Source organism: Nipponia nippon, unplaced genomic scaffold, assembly GCF_047370975.1.
Source record: "Nipponia nippon isolate SJK-2023a ecotype South Korea unplaced genomic scaffold, ASM4737097v1 scaffold_5, whole genome shotgun sequence".
Taxonomy (NCBI): Eukaryota; Metazoa; Chordata; class Aves; order Pelecaniformes; family Threskiornithidae; genus Nipponia; species Nipponia nippon.
Window position 1 is genome coordinate 66,362,513 of NW_028262369.1, and position 18,172 is coordinate 66,380,684.

At 43.4% G+C, this 18,172-nt stretch overlaps 1 protein-coding gene across 3 annotated transcripts in view; it reads left to right on the forward strand.

Moving 5' to 3' along the window:
* The window catches only part of MYO1B (myosin IB), a 114,702-nt gene extending 112,803 nt beyond the window's left edge, over positions 1-1,899 (forward strand). For all 3 annotated transcript variants that reach the window (XM_087732574.1, XM_087732575.1, XM_087732576.1), the window contains one exon: positions 639-1,899. In XM_087732574.1, coding sequence (XP_087588700.1) covers positions 639-762 — 124 coding nt within the window. In that variant the 3' untranslated portion in view covers positions 763-1,899. The remainder of the gene's footprint in view (positions 1-638) is intronic.
* Positions 1,900-18,172: the final 16,273 nt, after the last annotated feature.

Sequence of the window (18,172 nt, forward strand, 5' to 3'; positions counted from 1 at the left end):
TATTGGCTTTTTTAAAGCAATTCTCCACATTCAGTGAAATTTCTCTTCCAGTAAAAAGTGAAGAGTCAAATCCAGATTAATTTATCCTGGACTGTAGGAAATATCTAAATTTGGGGATTGCTGGGAAGGAAGTGAAGTTTCCCAGTTGCCAAGCAGAGGACTGCAAAGGCTAACTAAGGATTAGAAATATGAGAGCTGCTAAAATACTGGGTATACTAAATTAAGTGTAAACCAGAAGAGCAGCACTCCTGATGTTGCTATGGAAGTATTTAGCTTCCATGAAAACAGAAAAGTCCGTTTGGATGATGGTGAAGGAGTTGGAAATAGTCTTTGCTGCATTTCTGGTACATTAGAAATACTGTTTTAAACTGCCTTCTTTCTAAAGGAATAGCAAACTAGCTATTGTAAAAAGTCCAGAGTTACAGGCAAAAGGCAATAATTAAGAGATACTACCCAAATGAGACTCAAGCCATACCATAACCTGTGGATTTTTTTAATTCCCCAACTCTTATTAATAATAACAGACCTGAAAATGACATCGTTTGGAGTGATGCTCAGAACCAAGAGGAAGGACTTCTGCTCCTCATGTGTTTTTTTCCACCTTTAACTAAAATGTATCTTTTTATTCCCTCTCCTAGGTTTCTGGTCCAGTTCAGACAAGATAAAGTGTGTGTGAAGTTCATACAAGGCAGCCAGAAAAATGGCAACATCCCAACTTGCAAGCGAAAAAACAATCGGCTTCTTGAAGTGGCTGTCCCTTAACTGCAGCTGGTGACTCTCCCTTTCACGGACTTGTTTCTTTGTAATAGTGCAATTTTAGTTGTTTGGTTTTGCTGGTTTTATCCGTTTCTGGAGCTGTTGATGGCTAATAGCTTTAGAAACCCTTGGCAAAACATTTGATCAATTGACTTTTTAATCTTTTTGTTTGTGCCAGAGTTTTAACCCTCAAAATGCAGATTTTTACCCAGTGAGGCATTTTTACCAGCTGGCACATATCTATCATACACGAATCATTCTCTTTGTTTAGTGGTCATATTTTAGTGCAGCATACCATAAACCCACATATTAATGATAAATAACTCATATTCCTTAGTCTAGAGATCCGCTTAACAGGAACTATACATGGCCTTGATGCTTGATGGCCACTTGTGCCCAGTGTCTTTTTATACCAACCCATTCTGGTGTTCTGACGGGCTCCTTGCTTGCCACCACTGGGGAGACCGGCAGAACGGAGACTGACACACTAACTCCTATAGTTAACACTAGGACCTGTGTAACTCAATCTTTTAGTCAGTACAACACAGGAACATCTAATTCTGCAAAACAGAAGGAATATATGATTATACAAGCAGCTATATGCATAATTTTATAGTAAAAAAATGCAGAAATTTTGAAATGGGATTTTTAATTAGGTCAGATGTTTTTAATGACTTTATACAGTAGAAATCAGTAAAATTAAAAAAAGCTTGTTTCTTTCACAAAAGCTATACAGTTCGAGGCATATTTTCTGTTCTGCCTTTTTTCTTTTAAATTATCAGTTAAGATTAGAGCCTGACAAATGCAATAGTATTCATAACGCAAGTAAATGCTAGGTATTTAAACAGTTATTAAGCAAAAGGTTTGAGCCTTTCTTTTAGATATTGGCATGTACAATGTGCAATAAAACATACATGACATTTTTTGAAAAATTATTTATAATACATTTTTGTGTGCAAGAGAGGATTGGTGCAGACTGCATAGACAATGTAGGCGTTAAAATAGATTTGTGTTGTAATTTGCAGTTTTTTAGAGTGTACACTACAGTTGTCAATTTGGGAAGAATACTTAGAATTAAAAAATCCTTAATTTGGAGGTCTGTATATAAATTGGTATTACGGTAATAAAGCTGTTCTAATTCTGTGCTGTTTGGTACTCCTATGTTATAACCATATTTTTGTACTCCAAACTGTTTTATATAACTTGTGTGCCTGATGTAAATGCATGCACAGAAAATACAATCAAGAGCTGCATTATAAACTTTCAGTGTAACTGATTGCACTTAATCTTTTATAAGCCAGAAGCATAAGGTGAAATCCGTAAGAGGAGAGATGCATTTTTAGATAGAAGTAACTACTCAAGTGAAGGGTTTGTTGGATGTGACTGACTGATTTGTTGATGCAAGGACAGTTGAGAAAGCATTGTATTTTTGCAGCCTGATACAGGACAGATTAAGACCCTGGGTATCTGATGTGCAGTGCTGGAAGTCCAAGCATAAATAAAGGAAAGATAAAGAAAAGTTCAGAGTCTCCTTACTCTCCCGGTGGTAAAGTTACGTAGTGTTCACGGCTGCGAAGGCTCCTCTGGGTAGTTCAACATTAACGTTGGCTCTGCGTTAAAACCGCGTTTACTGCAATAGATGTTCTAGTGCTAATGGTTATCAGTCTGAAAAAACCAGCTGGTTTGGGTTATATCACATTTTGCTTTGGGATTAGAGGAAATGATTTTGTTATGATTTAGATACAAAACAATTGTTTTAACTGGTTGCTTTAATGTTGCTGTTAAAAGTCCACGCGCATGACCTCGCAAGGTGGGAGTAATCAAAAGATATATTTCCCAAACTATGACAAAAAGTTTCCTCTTCCTTATGATCTTGGTTTGAACCCTTCTTTTAAGAATTAAGTCAGGTTAATAGTTTAATAACATTTAAATAATTTTACATGTATTGTAATTAGAGATGCTTACGAAGGAAATCTTAGCATTGATTTGTAATGCAAAATTAGGATACTTCAAAGGAATTATTCCATTGCGTTACGAAGACAGCACATAATAACATGGCATTTAAAATTCCTAAATCCTGCATTAGAATTCCTGCTTGGTAAAGATTGGAGGGTTTGTAAAGCTGTTCGCTATCGTGGAAATCTTACAGTAAGAGCCACAAGGAGCAAATATTTAAAATGAACACAAAAGTAAGGGAAACAGACATTTGAAGTCTGATGTAATCCTGTAGTGGCTTGCAGGTAGGAAATGGGCGAGTTTAGATTAAGTACATCTGGATATTTGGCCCATGAAATTAGGATATAACAGGATAACGTTAGGATATTTGACCCATCCCAGCCAGACCCAGTACACATCCCTTTTATTTTTTTGATCTTTGCAGCAAGTCATGATAGCCATACCTGCAAAAGACTGGAAGGAGGGACAAATTCCTCACTTTGGTTTCTGTTGTTTCATTTCTTTTTCTGGACCTTTACAATGTTTACCTTGCATATTAGCTGGTACTTTGTGATAGTTACCATTTGACACTTAAATATTTCTCAATGTACACAGCAAGTTTTGCTGAACATTAATTATTTAAATATGCTAGGAGAGTCATGGTATCTTGATGTTTAGGTTTAAGTATCTAGGATGTTGAAAATAAAAATGCAAGGTCACCTAGTTTTTTTTTCTTTTCCTCTGTTTTCCTTTATAAGCATCTGTCAAATGGAGTTGTAAAGAGAAGATTATTCCTCCTATGGTGCTAACCTTACACATCCTTTTACTTGTAAATTTTAATTTGTCATCTGAAAGCTGGGCAAGGATCATTTAAAAAAAAGAGATTTGTTGCATGATACTTTCCAGAATCAAATAAAATTCTGTTCCCAGACCTATACTTTCTCTATATCTGTATCTTCCTTACTGCCATCAAATCTAAAAAGAGCAGATGACTGGGTTTTAAGTTAAATATACACAACACTGGTGAGTGACTTGGAAAGAGAAGCAATTTTTTATTTTGTGTGTGGTTCCTTAAGAGGCAGCATGTCTTCCTCAGTGATTCACAGTAACCTTTTTCAGTGCAATTCTTCAGTGCAAGTCTTTCCTCGACATGGTTTTCTCTGAAATTTCTGCAAACTCAACTTTCCTAACATTAGGATTTGGACCAATTCCCTAAGAACAGTATTAATAGCCAGATTAACCTGATTTTTTTTTTTTAAATTACTTTGAGCCCCAAACCTATCATATTTCACATGTTTTGTCTTGTGGTCTTTTTCTCTCTTTTTATCCTTAACAATTTTCTCCTGATTTATGTATATTTTTGTTCATCTTACAAATTATGGGAGAAAGAAACTAAAATGTAAAATCAGAAAAAGCATCTTCAATCTTAATTCAGGTTTGTTTTCATTGCCAAAATGAGAGCCTTTTTCTAAACAGTTCTGGGGAAAAAAATGAAGAATTAATTCAAAATTCTGATATGAAACGAGATAATTTTCCCCAGTCGGCAGCAATTTCACTGTTAATTCTTAAGCTTTTAGATCCTTAATCTTGAAGAACAACTACTTTTCCATATTCTATAGGAAATGGTCATGGTTATTTTGGAAGATTGCACTGTAGTGTGATGGCGATGGGCAGGAGGGAGAGGCACATGTCCATGCTGCTTTGGACAGAACTGGAAGTGTTTTATGGGGATGCTGCCAACTTAGAACAATACAGACAAGCATGAATTCTAAGTAACCTCTAGCATCACTAACAGGTGAGTTCTGGCTTTCCTCCTGTCCAGCTTCTGTCCTTATGGGAGTATTTTGTAGCTTAGACATATGACTGTGAGGGGGGAGGACACAGTTCTTTACCAATGTTTGTAAAACCCCTCCAAGTGATCAAAATTCTCTGGATGCTGCTTTTAATCATGCGGTTTAAAATAATTACATGCTATGCCACTGTCCCATGACCTTCCAGTTAAATCTAACTACAGGTTGTTGGCATGGGTGTGATCTTGTAGCCATTCCAGCACAGTATTTGCTAATTCCAACTACTGGTTTCAAGCTCTCTGGTTTCAGGAGACTTAACTCAGGCAGCGGCATCTTCTCCCAAAGAGAACAACGTTCACGTGTCAGTCCCAGGTACAGCGAGACTTTCCATTTTGTGACTGAACTGGAGTGTTTCCTCCTAGAGATGTAGGTGAAGGGAAGTTTAGTGTATGGAAAAAAAAGCTTCATCGCCAGAGTTTGTTTGCAGAGCAGCACTTGCTTCTGCTGAAGCATCACACATAGGAGCGGTTGCCTCTTTAAGTGCACGCTATATATACACTGCACAGAAAAGCCACGTTCTTTCTTCCAGGATAGCACTGACAGCAGTGCTTGCTCATTCAGCAGCACTGAATCTCTCCGTTCTTCCGTACTTTTGACGTGCACTATATAGAGGATGGTGGATTGTGGTGAATTTACAGTTGCTGTTAATTCTTGTAAAAATGTATTTACATAAATTTGGGCAGATTTGGTTTGGCCAGTCTCAAAAACTTAACTGGAATGCAAAGAGGAAAAAGGTGCTCCTAGGAATTTGTTGTTTTTAAGGAAACGCATCGCTAATTCATGTCTGGCTGTATTTGTCTATGGTAAGCTAGGGCTATTTAAAGGTTTGGGGCTGTGAGAGGAATATCAAACTTCATCCCAATGGGTCACCAGCTAGAACCAGTTCTGCTCCTGTTCCCTTGTGCTCATGAATGAGTTGGGTATTCAGGCTTTAACTTAAAATGAAAGTTGGGAAAGTCTGAGGGCATTGCAGTTCACTTTGATTATAATCAATTGATGAAATAGTGTCCTAAAAGATTTTTAGAAACACATTCCCTCTCCTTCATCCTAAACCTTTAAGACGTTGACATCTGATTGTGAACTGGCTAGGCAAAATTTTGAAGTATGAACCACAAAAGCCTTTTTCATGAATGAAAAGAACAATTGAAGAATCTGAGTATCTCTTCTTAATAATTCAACTGATTTCCAAGGCTGCACCCTGCACTTAAGCCAAGGTAAGGATCTCTTTGCTGTATAACATTCCACTATTTACGGTCTTTAATTATTACAGAAAAGATAAAAACTAAATATTCCTCTGGCCAGGGAATTTTGTTCACTAGAAATGTGGCAAAGCACTGGGGATCTGCAGGGAGTCCTCCTGTAGGAGTCCTTGCCCAGGCCCCCGGGACTTCACTGCCCAGTCTCACCTTCACCCCCCAAAACATGGAATGCTTTTTAGGCTGTTCTTCTGTGAAAGCAGGAGATGATGCTTTTTGCCACGATGAATGGTGATTTTTACTGGCCTGGCAACATCCCTTCTGGACATTACAAATCCTTTCCCCACCAGTATCTTGATGCTGGGTGGTCTCAGAGATGCTGGGTGCCGTTTCCCACCCTGGCTCATCGCGTTCTGGTTTCCTCTTGCCCCCGTTCCCTCCTGCCTCTGACGTTCCCTGTGGTGATAAAGAGCAGCATATGTCTCCAGGGTAAAGCAGCAATGTATTCTTTTAGGTTATTTTCTTCCATTACCTACCCCTGCATCTTGGCACCTCAGTTTCAGTAGAACATACAGGAAATGTTTTATTTCCCTTCTAACCAAGAGCTGTTTTTAATGAAAAATGGTTTGTTCCCTTTCGAGTTAACTTGCTAGCTGTATCAGTATCACCAGTGTTTCCCAAAACTCTGACAAAAAGCAAAACTGAAGCCTGAACCGTAACAAGCTGCTGTTGCTATGCTCTCTGTCTCTTCCTGTTAGAAGAGAAATCCACTTGAAGTGATGTGATGAAGTCCCTGCTGGCTCGATTCACTGCATGCAGCTTTCAAGGTTGCTGTACGTGCTTCTTGTAGCCTGAAAAAAGGAATCCATCAGAATATGAAATAGGTAGTTTCTAACTGTGGTGCCAAAAGGAGGGAATTCATTTATATTTGGATGCAAAAGAGCATTAAATAGCTGTGAATGCACTTACCTGTGATTTTACTCGCCTGTATGCTGCTATAGCTATGGAAAGGGACCTTGGCATAGTTTAACCATGAAGAGTCCAATTGTAGGTGTTCAAAGCAATGCTGTCTGATCAAAATCGCCATAAGCTATTGATTAACATTTAATTTTTAAGAATAATGTCCAGAAATTGTGGGTGAGCTTGCAGCGGAAGATCCTAACTGTTGATTGCATCCCAAACTTCTTAATATTATACGGGGATCATAGCCTTGTGATGGCAGTTTCCTGAGTTTTCATGAGCTGTTCTGGGGAGAGTAGAAAAAACAAAGAAGAAAAAATTTTGGCTATTTCTGATATAGGAAAAAGGCATTTGTTTTAAACCAACAGCAGACTTAGTGCAAGATAAATGTACGACTGTTTCCAGCTGACAGTCAGCCCGTTACTGGCACAGAGACGTTCCTCCTGACCATCCTTTATTTGAGCGCTGTTCTTCAGAAAGCGCTGCGGTATCGACAGCACGTGATGCCCTGCACGTGCTTGGCTCCCGAGCACCGCGTCGTCCTGGGATGTGGGTTCTGATCCTACCTGGGTGGTTTTCTCCCTTCTGTTGAGGTGGAGATAGGATTTCTCAGGGTAAAAAACCCAACCGAACGAGAACAGAATGGAAGAGGAAGGGGGATTGTGAGCCAGATCTATGCCTCAAGTTTCAGTCACATCTTCATGCTCTTCTGTACAAAGGAGGTGAGGAAACCCTTTCCAAAGAGAGGAGAGCGTCTTCTCCAGCTGCCAGGCCCTGGGGTGCCGTGGGTGGGGGCCTGCGTCTTCCTCCAGCCGGGGTGGAGCAAAGCCTGTTGTAGATTTGATCTATTTTGGTGTTACTGTGCTAAACCCGGTCCATGGTGTTATTTAGAGGCTTCCCTTGGTGTGGCTTTCTCCTCACAGTCAGTTTTGCACTGCCAGATGTTGCCTTCTCTCATGTTACCCCAGCATGTCCTACAGCCCCCTTTTGCCTGCGACCTCTCTGCCCATCTCTGCTAGGGCTCAGTCACGCTTGCAGGGGGATTTCTAGAAACTGATGGGATGTAAGGGGGAGCAGAAAATCTTTTCTGAAGGGAGACCAAATCAAAAGCAGAGTAGGGGTAAGAGGCATCTGGAAAAGGTGCCTGAGCTGCAAGGCATCAGGAGTTTGTTAGTGACTGCTAAACCACAGCCACCTACCTCAGGGTTTAGCTGCTTTGCCTCTTCAATCTTGAAGACCTGGGCTCCAAAACCAGAGTATTGGTCAAAATGGCAGACACGTTACTCATGCTTCAAGGGTAGCTTATGAGGTTCAGCATGCAGCTCTTGGAGTTTGTAGTAGCTCTGTTCAGTACGGGTGACAGCTTTAATCGGTGAGAAACATATTTGCTAGGACGTGGCAGGGCAGCACTGAAGAAGCGTTCTCACCGTGGGGCTTGGAAAGCTGGTTTTGGTGTCCTCAACCAGGGTGTGTGAATGTACGTACTTCAAGGAAATGAAAACGTGCACGGTGCGCGAACAGCTTCGGCCTGGCACGTCCACTGGATGCAATTCCTCATTATCTAAGGCATTTGGCCACATGTTTCCTTGGAAATAGTGCCTGGTCTCTTGTGGAAGCTTTAGTTCGGGCTTTTTTGGTTTGTTCTTTGTTGTTGTTTGTTTTTTCTTTTTTTGGATTGTTGCACTTGCAATGTGACATAAAGGTCACTGTGGCTTTAAGGATACATGTTTTTCCTCATGAAAAAATGTAATTTAACACAGAGGGACAAATTTCCTCTTTTTTTTTTTTTTTTGAGTGAACTGACTACTAATGGAGTTGAAAACAGTTCTCAGTATTGGAAAAAAAAAAAAAAAAAAGAAATAAAATGGGTCCTAGCAACTACCAACGAGACCTGTATTTATAGCTATTTCTTTCCTAAAAATGGCTGGAAAAGTAAAACTGAGGCTGTGGTCTCATGTTTCAGCATGAGCTGAACCAGCGCGTTCCCTGCCACCACAGCAGCGTGTTCTGGTCCTCCCTGCCCACGGCTCCGGCCGTGCCACCCTGACCCTGGGGTGAGCCGGGGCCGTGCGCTAGGAGGGCGGAGAAGTCGCCCTGCGACAGGGACTCCCTGGGGGGACGCAGGTCCCTGCGCAGCCCCATGGGGCTGGACGGGGGGAGAGCGCATGGGGAGCTGTGAATTCGGCTCAGGCATGATGCGAAACCATGTGCTGGAATAGTGGTTGTGCTTTCTGCAGTCGCAATGGGTTTCGAGGACTTCGTGGGCTCTCTTAAAAGACACTGTGTGCCAAAATCCCAGGTTTTCTACCTTTAAGAGAGAAAAACATCCCTGAATTTTACCAGCTGTTCTTTGAAAACATATAAAGGAGGACAAGAAGTAGATACAGATCCTGCTGCTATGTCACCAACCAGCTCTTTACAAAGCGCAATTCAAGATTTCTCTCTTCCCCTGGGCTGACTTTATTCTTACAAACCAGGACTTGTATGGGATCTAGTTGGGGAGCACTGGTAGCACCACAGCATACATCCTAATGAGCCCGGCTTTTGGAAGCCATGTGGGGAAGCCAGACGTGCAAGGCAGAAGGTGGTGCGAATGCAGACTACTGTATGATTGCACCACATCTATGTGGATTAGTCAGAGAAATTACAGATGAACGCAAAATGAATGGCTGTGTGAAACCTTCACCCCCCTCTAGCTGACGATAAAATTCTCATCGGCTCCACAGGGGCCTGAACCTCTCCCCGTTCTCATGCAGGTTTTTGCGCAGACACCAAGCAGATCATTACAGAGCTTCCAGCTGGGATCATAATGTCATTTCCTCTGCTATTTGCTCGGATTCCTTTTTCATATCTTCCCATTCCCTCCTCAGCCTTGCTGAAGAAGTGCTTTGTGAATTTACAATTTACTTACCAGAGCTCTCTGGTGAAAAGGTTTCCCCAGGTTGCCAGAGAAATCCGTGCACCACATACAGAGCTAGTGCCTACAGCAGGAATGGAGCAAAGCATGCACCTCCTTTTCGGGTCTGGGGATCTGATATGCAGTGTGCAGGCTTTGGCATGAGTCCTTACGCTGGCCCTCCTCCAGGCCAAGAATCCCATCTCCCATCCTTAGGAGACGTGATGTATAAATCACTGCAGCTCGGCAATGCGGGGAATGTGCCACCAGCAATCCCCAGCCATGCTCCTCTTCAAAGCAGGCGGTGTCCGCTCTCCCCACGTGCTTACAGCAAATACAGAGCACGGGTGTATTGTCAGGGCCTCTGAGCCTGGCTTCTCGAGCCCGCTTTCTACACACGGTCTGAGAATGGATGTGAAGATGGAAGGAAGAAGAAAAAATGTGAGGAGGCAGCACAGTGCTGGCATGCTTTGAAAGCAGACTCCTTCGCTCCAGATGTTCTAAATCACATGTGGAGAAGTGTTTGTGGTCAAATGCTGCTTGAAACCGATTGTTGATAGTCTCCTGAGACGGCTCGTGACGAATTGTATCATAAAAATGCTAAAAATAGCATAGTTATTCCCTGGAAAAGCAAAGTTCCCACAATCCAATGAGCTGGGAAAATTGTTGAACTTTCTTTGGACACAACGTGCTCTCTTTGTGTGTGTGTGTGTGTGTGTGTGTGCGCGCGCGCTCTTCAACCTTCCATGGGTCTCTGGGCTTTTTTTTTTATGGCCCTTCCTCCTCCTTCCAGCTCCAAGCATCCACATTTCCAGCCTCCCCAGCCCCAGTAGCAGCTGAACTGACCCCTAGCCATTGAGATGAAAAACAGTCTCCCGCTGTTCTTGAACCTCATAGTTTGTTCCCTGGTGTCGCTGGTTGTCACGAGTTTGTCTTGGTAGAACTTTTTTTTTAAACTGTGGGGAAAGCTAGCACACAAGACACCTAGTGATAACACCAAGAGATCTTTACCCCAGTGGGCCATCCTTGACAGCGGCAGTCCTCTACTGACCATGCCTAACCCCTGCCACCGTTGATTTCTTTCCGACGTTGTCTGCTTGCGGCTCTGCAAGGCGCAGCGCTGCCCTTCGTTCTTCAGTGCATGGGCAACTGGGTGTTAACCACCATGCAAGAGCTTGGTACTGTGTGCGTCCCCTGGGCAGAAGGGTTGAGGCTGGTGAGCGTCCCAGGACTCTCCTCCACCACAGTGCTTGGCGGGGTCAGGTCCTGCTTGAGAACTTCATAGTTTAATGAATGGAAGTGAGATTTTTGGCGGTGAGAGGAGAAGGTTTGCTATGGTCTGCTTATGCTGCAGTAACAAATTGCAAATCTGGTGGCGGAGGTGATAAAAGCTTTGGGTAATGACAAGCTATGGAAATGTTTGGCGTGCCCAGAGTGAGATCGCCTGTGCTTTGCTAGCCAGCAACAGCCCTTATCATTTGACAGACGCTAAATATGTACAAGTGACCTGAGTCTGTCTACTACTGGAAAAAATGCCCTCATTACAAATACTCCCCTTCTGTGTGCTATTTTTTGTATTTCTCTGATACTGGAATTAGCTATAGATTCTGTCCTATCCTGGCATGAATTGCAGCTCTGCAGCCACGTATACTTCTTTAAAATTTTCTTGCCGATAAATTTAGGGGAAGATCTTGGAAACATGAGCTCAACTTAAGCAATGAATTGTGATGATCTTTTTGTGGGTGATGATTTCAACCATAACTCAGTATAGCGATTTGTTTTATCTGACCATTCCTTCTGGAGACTAGTGATATTTAAACTTTCAACAGAGTGAATGATTGAAGTAGCCAGCATTTTATCGTATGCACTTAGGTAAAGTCGTGGTCTTACATGCCAAAGTCTCCTCCGACATTTTTTGCTCGATGGGAAATTCTGTGCATCCACCGCCCGGTTACCAAAACCTCTGTTGCTGCCCTGCTGTCAGGTAGGTCACCAGCTGATGCCCGTTTTTGTGTCCTCCCTGACCGCTGTGGGGCTGTGTGGCCATGGGGTTCTGCTAGCAAAGCATCTGAGGTGCAGCTGTTCCTTGCCCGTACAAAAATCTGAGGCACGCAGCAAATTTAGGGGTAGAGTAAAACCAAAGAAATGGAGCAGGGTGCAATGAAGAACACAAATGTTTTCGAAGTGTTATAGATGAAACATGAAAAGGCTCCAGTTTCATAATGAAATGAAGCTTGTGCTGAGTTGTTGGTCTGAAGTTTAGATCCTGCATGATGTCTTGAGAACAACATTTGTAATAGATTTAATCTGCTGACAGACTGATACTCCGTCCCAAAACCACCAGCACAGTTGTCTCCATGAATGTCTTGCTGCCAGGCGCTGCCTGGAATAGAGTCTAACAAAAGACAGAAAACTGAAGTTGCTGTTTCTGCCATGAAGATGAAATGAAATACATGGCAATGTACGCGAGCAACTGTCCCGCTTACCCAGGCTGGCCGCGCTCTGCCTTCCCTGTCCCCAGCGAGCTGCCTGCACCACCGCTGCTCTCCTGGCGGCTGCCGTGCTGTTTCCCTGGGCGCATCGGTCCTCATCCTCCCTTCTTGGACTCGGGAGGTCTGTCCTCGCTTCTGCCCGGGCCACCCCTCTGCATGGCAGCTGCTTTCTTCACCAGTAGTAGTTTCCTTCTACTCTGACACAGTGGTTTGAAGACCTGTTGTTTATGAGGACTTGCTTTTGATATTTCTTCCCCTACTTATAAGAATATGTGTATTTATTTGAAGGCTGTGTGGATTTATTTGAAGGCTGCTAGTAGGACCAACCCTCCCACGCGTCCTTCATCCAGCAATTCCCTGGATCCATCGGCAGTAAATAAACACAGTTCTCAGTATTGGAAAAGATAATTGGCTGTGTAATGCACAGAAAGCAAAATTGCTTTCCCTGAGATTTATTCATCAATTATGGTTTGTCCTGGATGGTGCAGTTGGAACCATTTTCTGGACAGGGGAGAAATATGTCAAATAGAAAGAGAAGAAGCTATTGTTATAATAAATGACTGGGTGCATATGTGCATGACTGTGTTTTAGGTGTTCCATAATAGGTATCCCATTAACAAGCTAATGAACATGCAAATGTGGAGCCAAGGATTATCATTATATTTGAGACAATAATGCATATTTTGGGGTTTTGCTTGTAATTAGTGAGAACGTTGTCTGATTTGTTGGTGTCCCCTGGGTGAGGTCGGTTGTTTGCTGTGCTCTGCTAGGAGGCCGCAGCAGCCAGCATGCTGTGCAAATCTTGCCTCTCCTTTGTGCAAACACCCTTTTGCCTCCGCCTGCCGAGCCCTACCTTGTACTTGTGGTGGAACTCCAACATCTTACCAGCCTTCAGGCTGGGGATGCCAATGTCTGAGTTAAAGCTAAAGCCAAGCCAGCTGCACTAAATGCTCACGCTGCATTTTTAATTAAGGTTTTAATTGAAATGGCGCATTTGTCCCTCTCTAGAGAACATACTGATATGACAGTGCCGTGCAGAGTATTATGAAAACAATGATGTTGCCAATTACACTTCCAGTGGGTCAATACGGTACATGGAGAATAAGCAAAGGGACCATATGGAGAAGGAGGGGTCTGTTATTTCTTAAGGGTTTGTCTGGCGGTGCTCAGTTCCCTCAGCTACTATTTACTTTAAAACCATTTAGTAGGACTTGAGAGCCCTCAGCATCTGGTGGCATCGAGCCCCTTTGTAAATACACTCCTACAAGGGTGCAAGGTGATCTGTGAACCTGTCAGCTACCACGCTGACTCTGATGCTGCTGCTACTGACCTTGTCTCATTATTGGTGTTAAATTGGTTTGCTAAGAGGCATTTAATTAGTTTCCTATTTGTTAGCAGGAATCACTCGTATTGCAAAGCACACTATGAGCCGTGCTGCCCAGAAATGCTTCTCCGATGCTAGGTAATACACGAGGCAAACAGATCACCGTGGTGTCCTACCGTCTGTTCTTTGTGAGGCCACCTACAGACTGTGTGGTCCAGGAGAAGGTCCTCTCCTGTGGCCAAGGTGCACCTCTCTCATTTAAGAGGTGAGATCTTCTGAGGCAGAGATGATCAATAACAGCATCTGTACACAGGACCTCTCCCAGTAGGGCTCCTGTGACATTTAGGTGCTACCTGAATATAATGAACATCTGTCAGCTGAGAGAAAGAAATAACACCACATATGTCTTTCAAGGAATCTGTTGGTTGCTGCTGTGGCTGATAATAACGTGAGAAGGAAGGAAGGAGAACAGACACCCCACCCACCCACCCTTGTGCAGCTCTTTAACTTAAAAGAGAAACACCTAACAACCATGCTCACCCCTGTGCTCTGTCTTTTTAGGTGCCTATGTCGTGTTGCCACCTATGAGAGAAGTCAACAATAGCCAAAACGTAGTCAGCAGATGCAGGCATCACTTGCTGTCCCGCATTTTCATGGGTCTAAAAAATACAGTTATTTATTACCTTTGCAGTAAAAATCATTAAGTCTGTGCGTCTGTGAGAAAAAGAATAGCTGTCACCTCATCGCAGAATTCTGGGTTCATAGATCACAGGGTAACTCAGGCGGGAGAGGACCTCGGAGGTCTCCAGTCCAACGTCCTGCTCCAGGCGGGGTCAGCTCTGAGATCAGACCAGGCTGCTCAGGACTTTGTCTGCTCAGCCCTTGAAAGCCTCCAGGGATGGAGGTGGCACAACCTCTCTGGGCAACCTGGGCTGAGGTTACATCCCGTGGTGTGGGTGCCTTCTCGACTGCTGAAAAGGGGTGTTAAATGGAGTTAAGAAATTTGGATCGCTTATTCAGAGCATGGAAAAGAAGCTCCGGCCATCTGCTTTTGTAGTATAGTCCCTTTTGTTCATTTAGGAGATAAAATGAAATTGATTTGGAAGCAGTTTTGGGAGAGGGAATTCAAATGTCTTTTCAGGCCATCAAATATTGTTGAATTTGTTATCATTTCAAGACAGAATCATGATCTGACCAGAAGACCGGAGGCCAGGGAAGTTTTAAACTGTAATGTAAAATGAAATCCTCTTGGCTTGAGGTAAGCCACTTAGTCTGCTTACTATAACATGGGGAGAATAATATTTACCACTTGGTGCTAGTGTGAGGATTAATCTTTGCTAGATGCTGTGAAAATGAAAATATTCTTCACAGAAAGCTTCTTGTCTGCAAGGAAAATTATGCACACAAAGAGCCTTTGGATCCTGTCCTTTGGCGAGAACCTCTTGTTCGCTTTTTTAAAATTATACTTAATATAATCCAACGGCTCAAGACAGGAAAATGTTTGCCCCCTTTCTCCCTCCCTATCTCTTCCAACAGACAAGTTAGTGTAGAGACCCGCAGAGCAATGGACTATGCAAAGAGCAGAAAAGGAGATCTTAAACTGAAGAAGGGTTAAGATGCACGCAAGAGGATGGGAGACCCATAACTTGGCACAGCGTGCGGTTTGAAAAGCGAGGGGAGGACCTAGGTAGGTGGATAAAAGGCTGCTAGCACTCAAGACTGCAATTATGGAAAGGTTAATGCATTCAAGCAGAGTGAGTTATATTTATTTGCTAAATTGCCTGTTGAAAGCTTTGCCTTCCCAATGAGGCAGGGCCACTCAGGTATGCCTCTCACCCAACCTGCCCATGCCGGCTCGGCCAAGGGTAATTGAAACAGGTCATTAGCTGCAGGCTGGGCAGCCCAGCTTCTCTCCAGGCAGAAACGTACAGCCCTGAGAGAGCCAGCTTCAGAGTTAATGCAGGAATACATGAGGTGTTTGATTACCCAGCAGTGTTTTCCCACAATTCATGAATATACTTATCTCCAGAGTTTTGTAACATGTAGACTTTTAAATAGCTGAGTCCTAAAGCTTATCAGACGCATCAGCTATGACCTAAAATCTTGAAAGCAAATTTTAGTTAGCTGAAAAGGGAGCTTTAATGTCAACGTCCAGCGAATTATCTCCCTTCCTTTCATTTGTCTGAAATAAAGTGTATTTCAGGCAAGATGATGCTGAATTTGGACAAAGAAGCAGTGAGAGGAAAGCTATACTAAAAGTCTGGAAGATGTCTTTGAAATTATTAATGCTCTGAGATTAAATGGGGTAAAATTGCTTCAAGATGCTTAGAAAATGTCTTCACAAAATACTAAACAATTTATTCCACTGAGCATCCTTCTGAGAGCCCCTCTAACTGATTTCAAGATACGGGTTTAAAAATCTGGAAGACAGAGTAAGCCTGGCGGGTGACACAGGGCATGACAACAGCCGACGACAGGGCTACGGAGGGGGTAATGCTCAGACCACATAGGAAGCCAACAGGAGCTAGATGGTGGCATACTGCAGAGCTGCCTCATACAGTCTCTGAATGTTTCCCTTCTTGTCCTTGAAGAAGGATTGAATAAAGTCTATTTATTGTGTATCTTGCATGGTGATCAGCTCCCCCATAGAAAGTTATTTATTCGGTGCTGATATTAGACAGGACCCTTCATTTCCAGATCGCACCGCACCAGTACATTACAAACAGCCTGAGGAGGACAGAGTCACATTGAAGAATGACTCCGGTGGGACTGATCGGGATATTGATAACCCAGCGTAGCTGTTTATGCCTCCCACGGGTGCTCAGGCAAAGTTCAAGGGCTCTCCCATGAATGCAGGGCGCTGTGATTCACGGCCAGAATAGCAGGGCTCATCTGCCAGAAGTCAGGGAAGGGGCACTTCCATTGATTGTGTGCCTCCCAGGAAGGTTAAAAAGCATTTCTACCCTCTTGAGGAGGAAATAAGCCCAGGGAAGCGCCAGGCTTAGCACGTATGCAGACCTCAGGAGTCCCTCCGGCACAGAGAGTCCTCCCCAGCTTGCTCAACACCTCTGGTTCTGCTGTCCTTCAAAACTGATTTTCCATTTGTGTAAATTAGATAAGAATTGGTTTGGAGTCTTTAATTGTGATTTTTATTTTTAATCTGCATAATTAGATTTGTAATGGACTATCTTCACGGTCTCGGGACTGCTCTGAGATCATTAGTGCTGGGCCCTGTGAGATTGCCATCTGCGTGGAGAAGGCGAGGGCTGCGGGGCAGCCTTACGAGCCTCCTGTGGCTCATTCAAATCACTTGCCACTTGAACCCCGGCTGCTTTCCCAAGCCACTCAAGGGGGTACATCCTTGCAAAACATTAGTCATCTCATGTCCTCAACAGATGCAATTGTTTAGGAGACCGTGGTGCTGAGGGGAGATTAATAGGGTGTGGGTTTTAAAACAACTCATTTTATGTTAGCTTTAATGAAAGAAAATTAAAAGAAAGCAAAAGGAGAGGCAATACAGTAGCACCAGGTCTGACACCAGGTTTCTGCTTCCCAGGCGGTGGGGAGGTGCTTGGAGGTAATCAAGGGCTGGAGTGAGGCGGGGGATGGAGATGAGAAGGTACTTGGATATCCTGGGGTATGGATTCGGGAACTCTCCCAAAGGAAGGTGGTGGCTTTGGAGAGGGATGAGGCTGCAGGGTCGTTGGAAGGTGATTAGGAAAAAGAGAGTTGAACCTTGCTGAAAATCTCACTACCCTGAAATCCGCCTCCCCGCTTCCCACATCCTTACGACTTCTCTCCTTCTTTTCCATCCCCAGCATCCTCCTGATCCTCCCCAAGCCTGTTTCCCCAGCCATGGATGGCCCCAAGGCACCCTTCCTATCCCTTACTCTGTCTACTTTGGACTTTGCTCCTGCTGCTATGAAGTTTTATTTTGCAGCTGCAAGGAGGAGAACAAAATAAATCTTTATTCTGGGGGTGGCAAAATTCACTGTAGCCCACATGCTGAAAAGCCTTGGGCTGGCTCTGCTGACACATCTTGTTCTACTTAAACTGCTGCTTTTAATAGACCCAAAAGGTTTGTTTTACCAAAGATGTTTCCTTCTCTTCCAGCAGAGCCATGTGCACTGGTTTGTTCATGTAAGATGTGGCCTGGCTGCGGGAGCTGCTGCCAGAGCTGCGTTGTGTTAGCTCATGTGGCACCAGCAACACGAAGAGGTGGACCACCCAACTGGAAATCTTCTGTTTGACTTCAGTTTCGGTGGAAGCTAGATTGGAGATTGTTTAAAGGGGATTTGAAATGTCTCACGAAAGCACATTTCAGATGCCAGCTCCTACTTTTAATTAACCCTTTGAAAATGGGACTTGCCAGTAGGGTCTGTAGTAGATTTTGGGGGTTGCATTCTGAATAATTGGTAACTTTCTACATTGAAGCTGGACAGCAGGTGTTAGCAAAGCAGTTCTCCTTTACATCTTTATCTCTCTCCTGTTTCAGGTTCTCCACGGCCAGTGGCATTTCTCTCTCATCAAATATCTTTTGGCAGAGATTTCAAACGTTGGTAAGAATCAATATCTGAAAGATGTAGTTGAATGTAAGGTGTGGATCTCAAACCCACACCAAAACTTTTGGCTCGGTAATGCTGTCCAGTTGCCTGCAAAGATCCTGCTGTGAGTTTGGGCTGTGAATATCACTGTGAGATCTAAATGGTGGTATGTAAAAAATGTGACATTTTCTCTGCAGTAGTGATTTGCAGGACCACTAA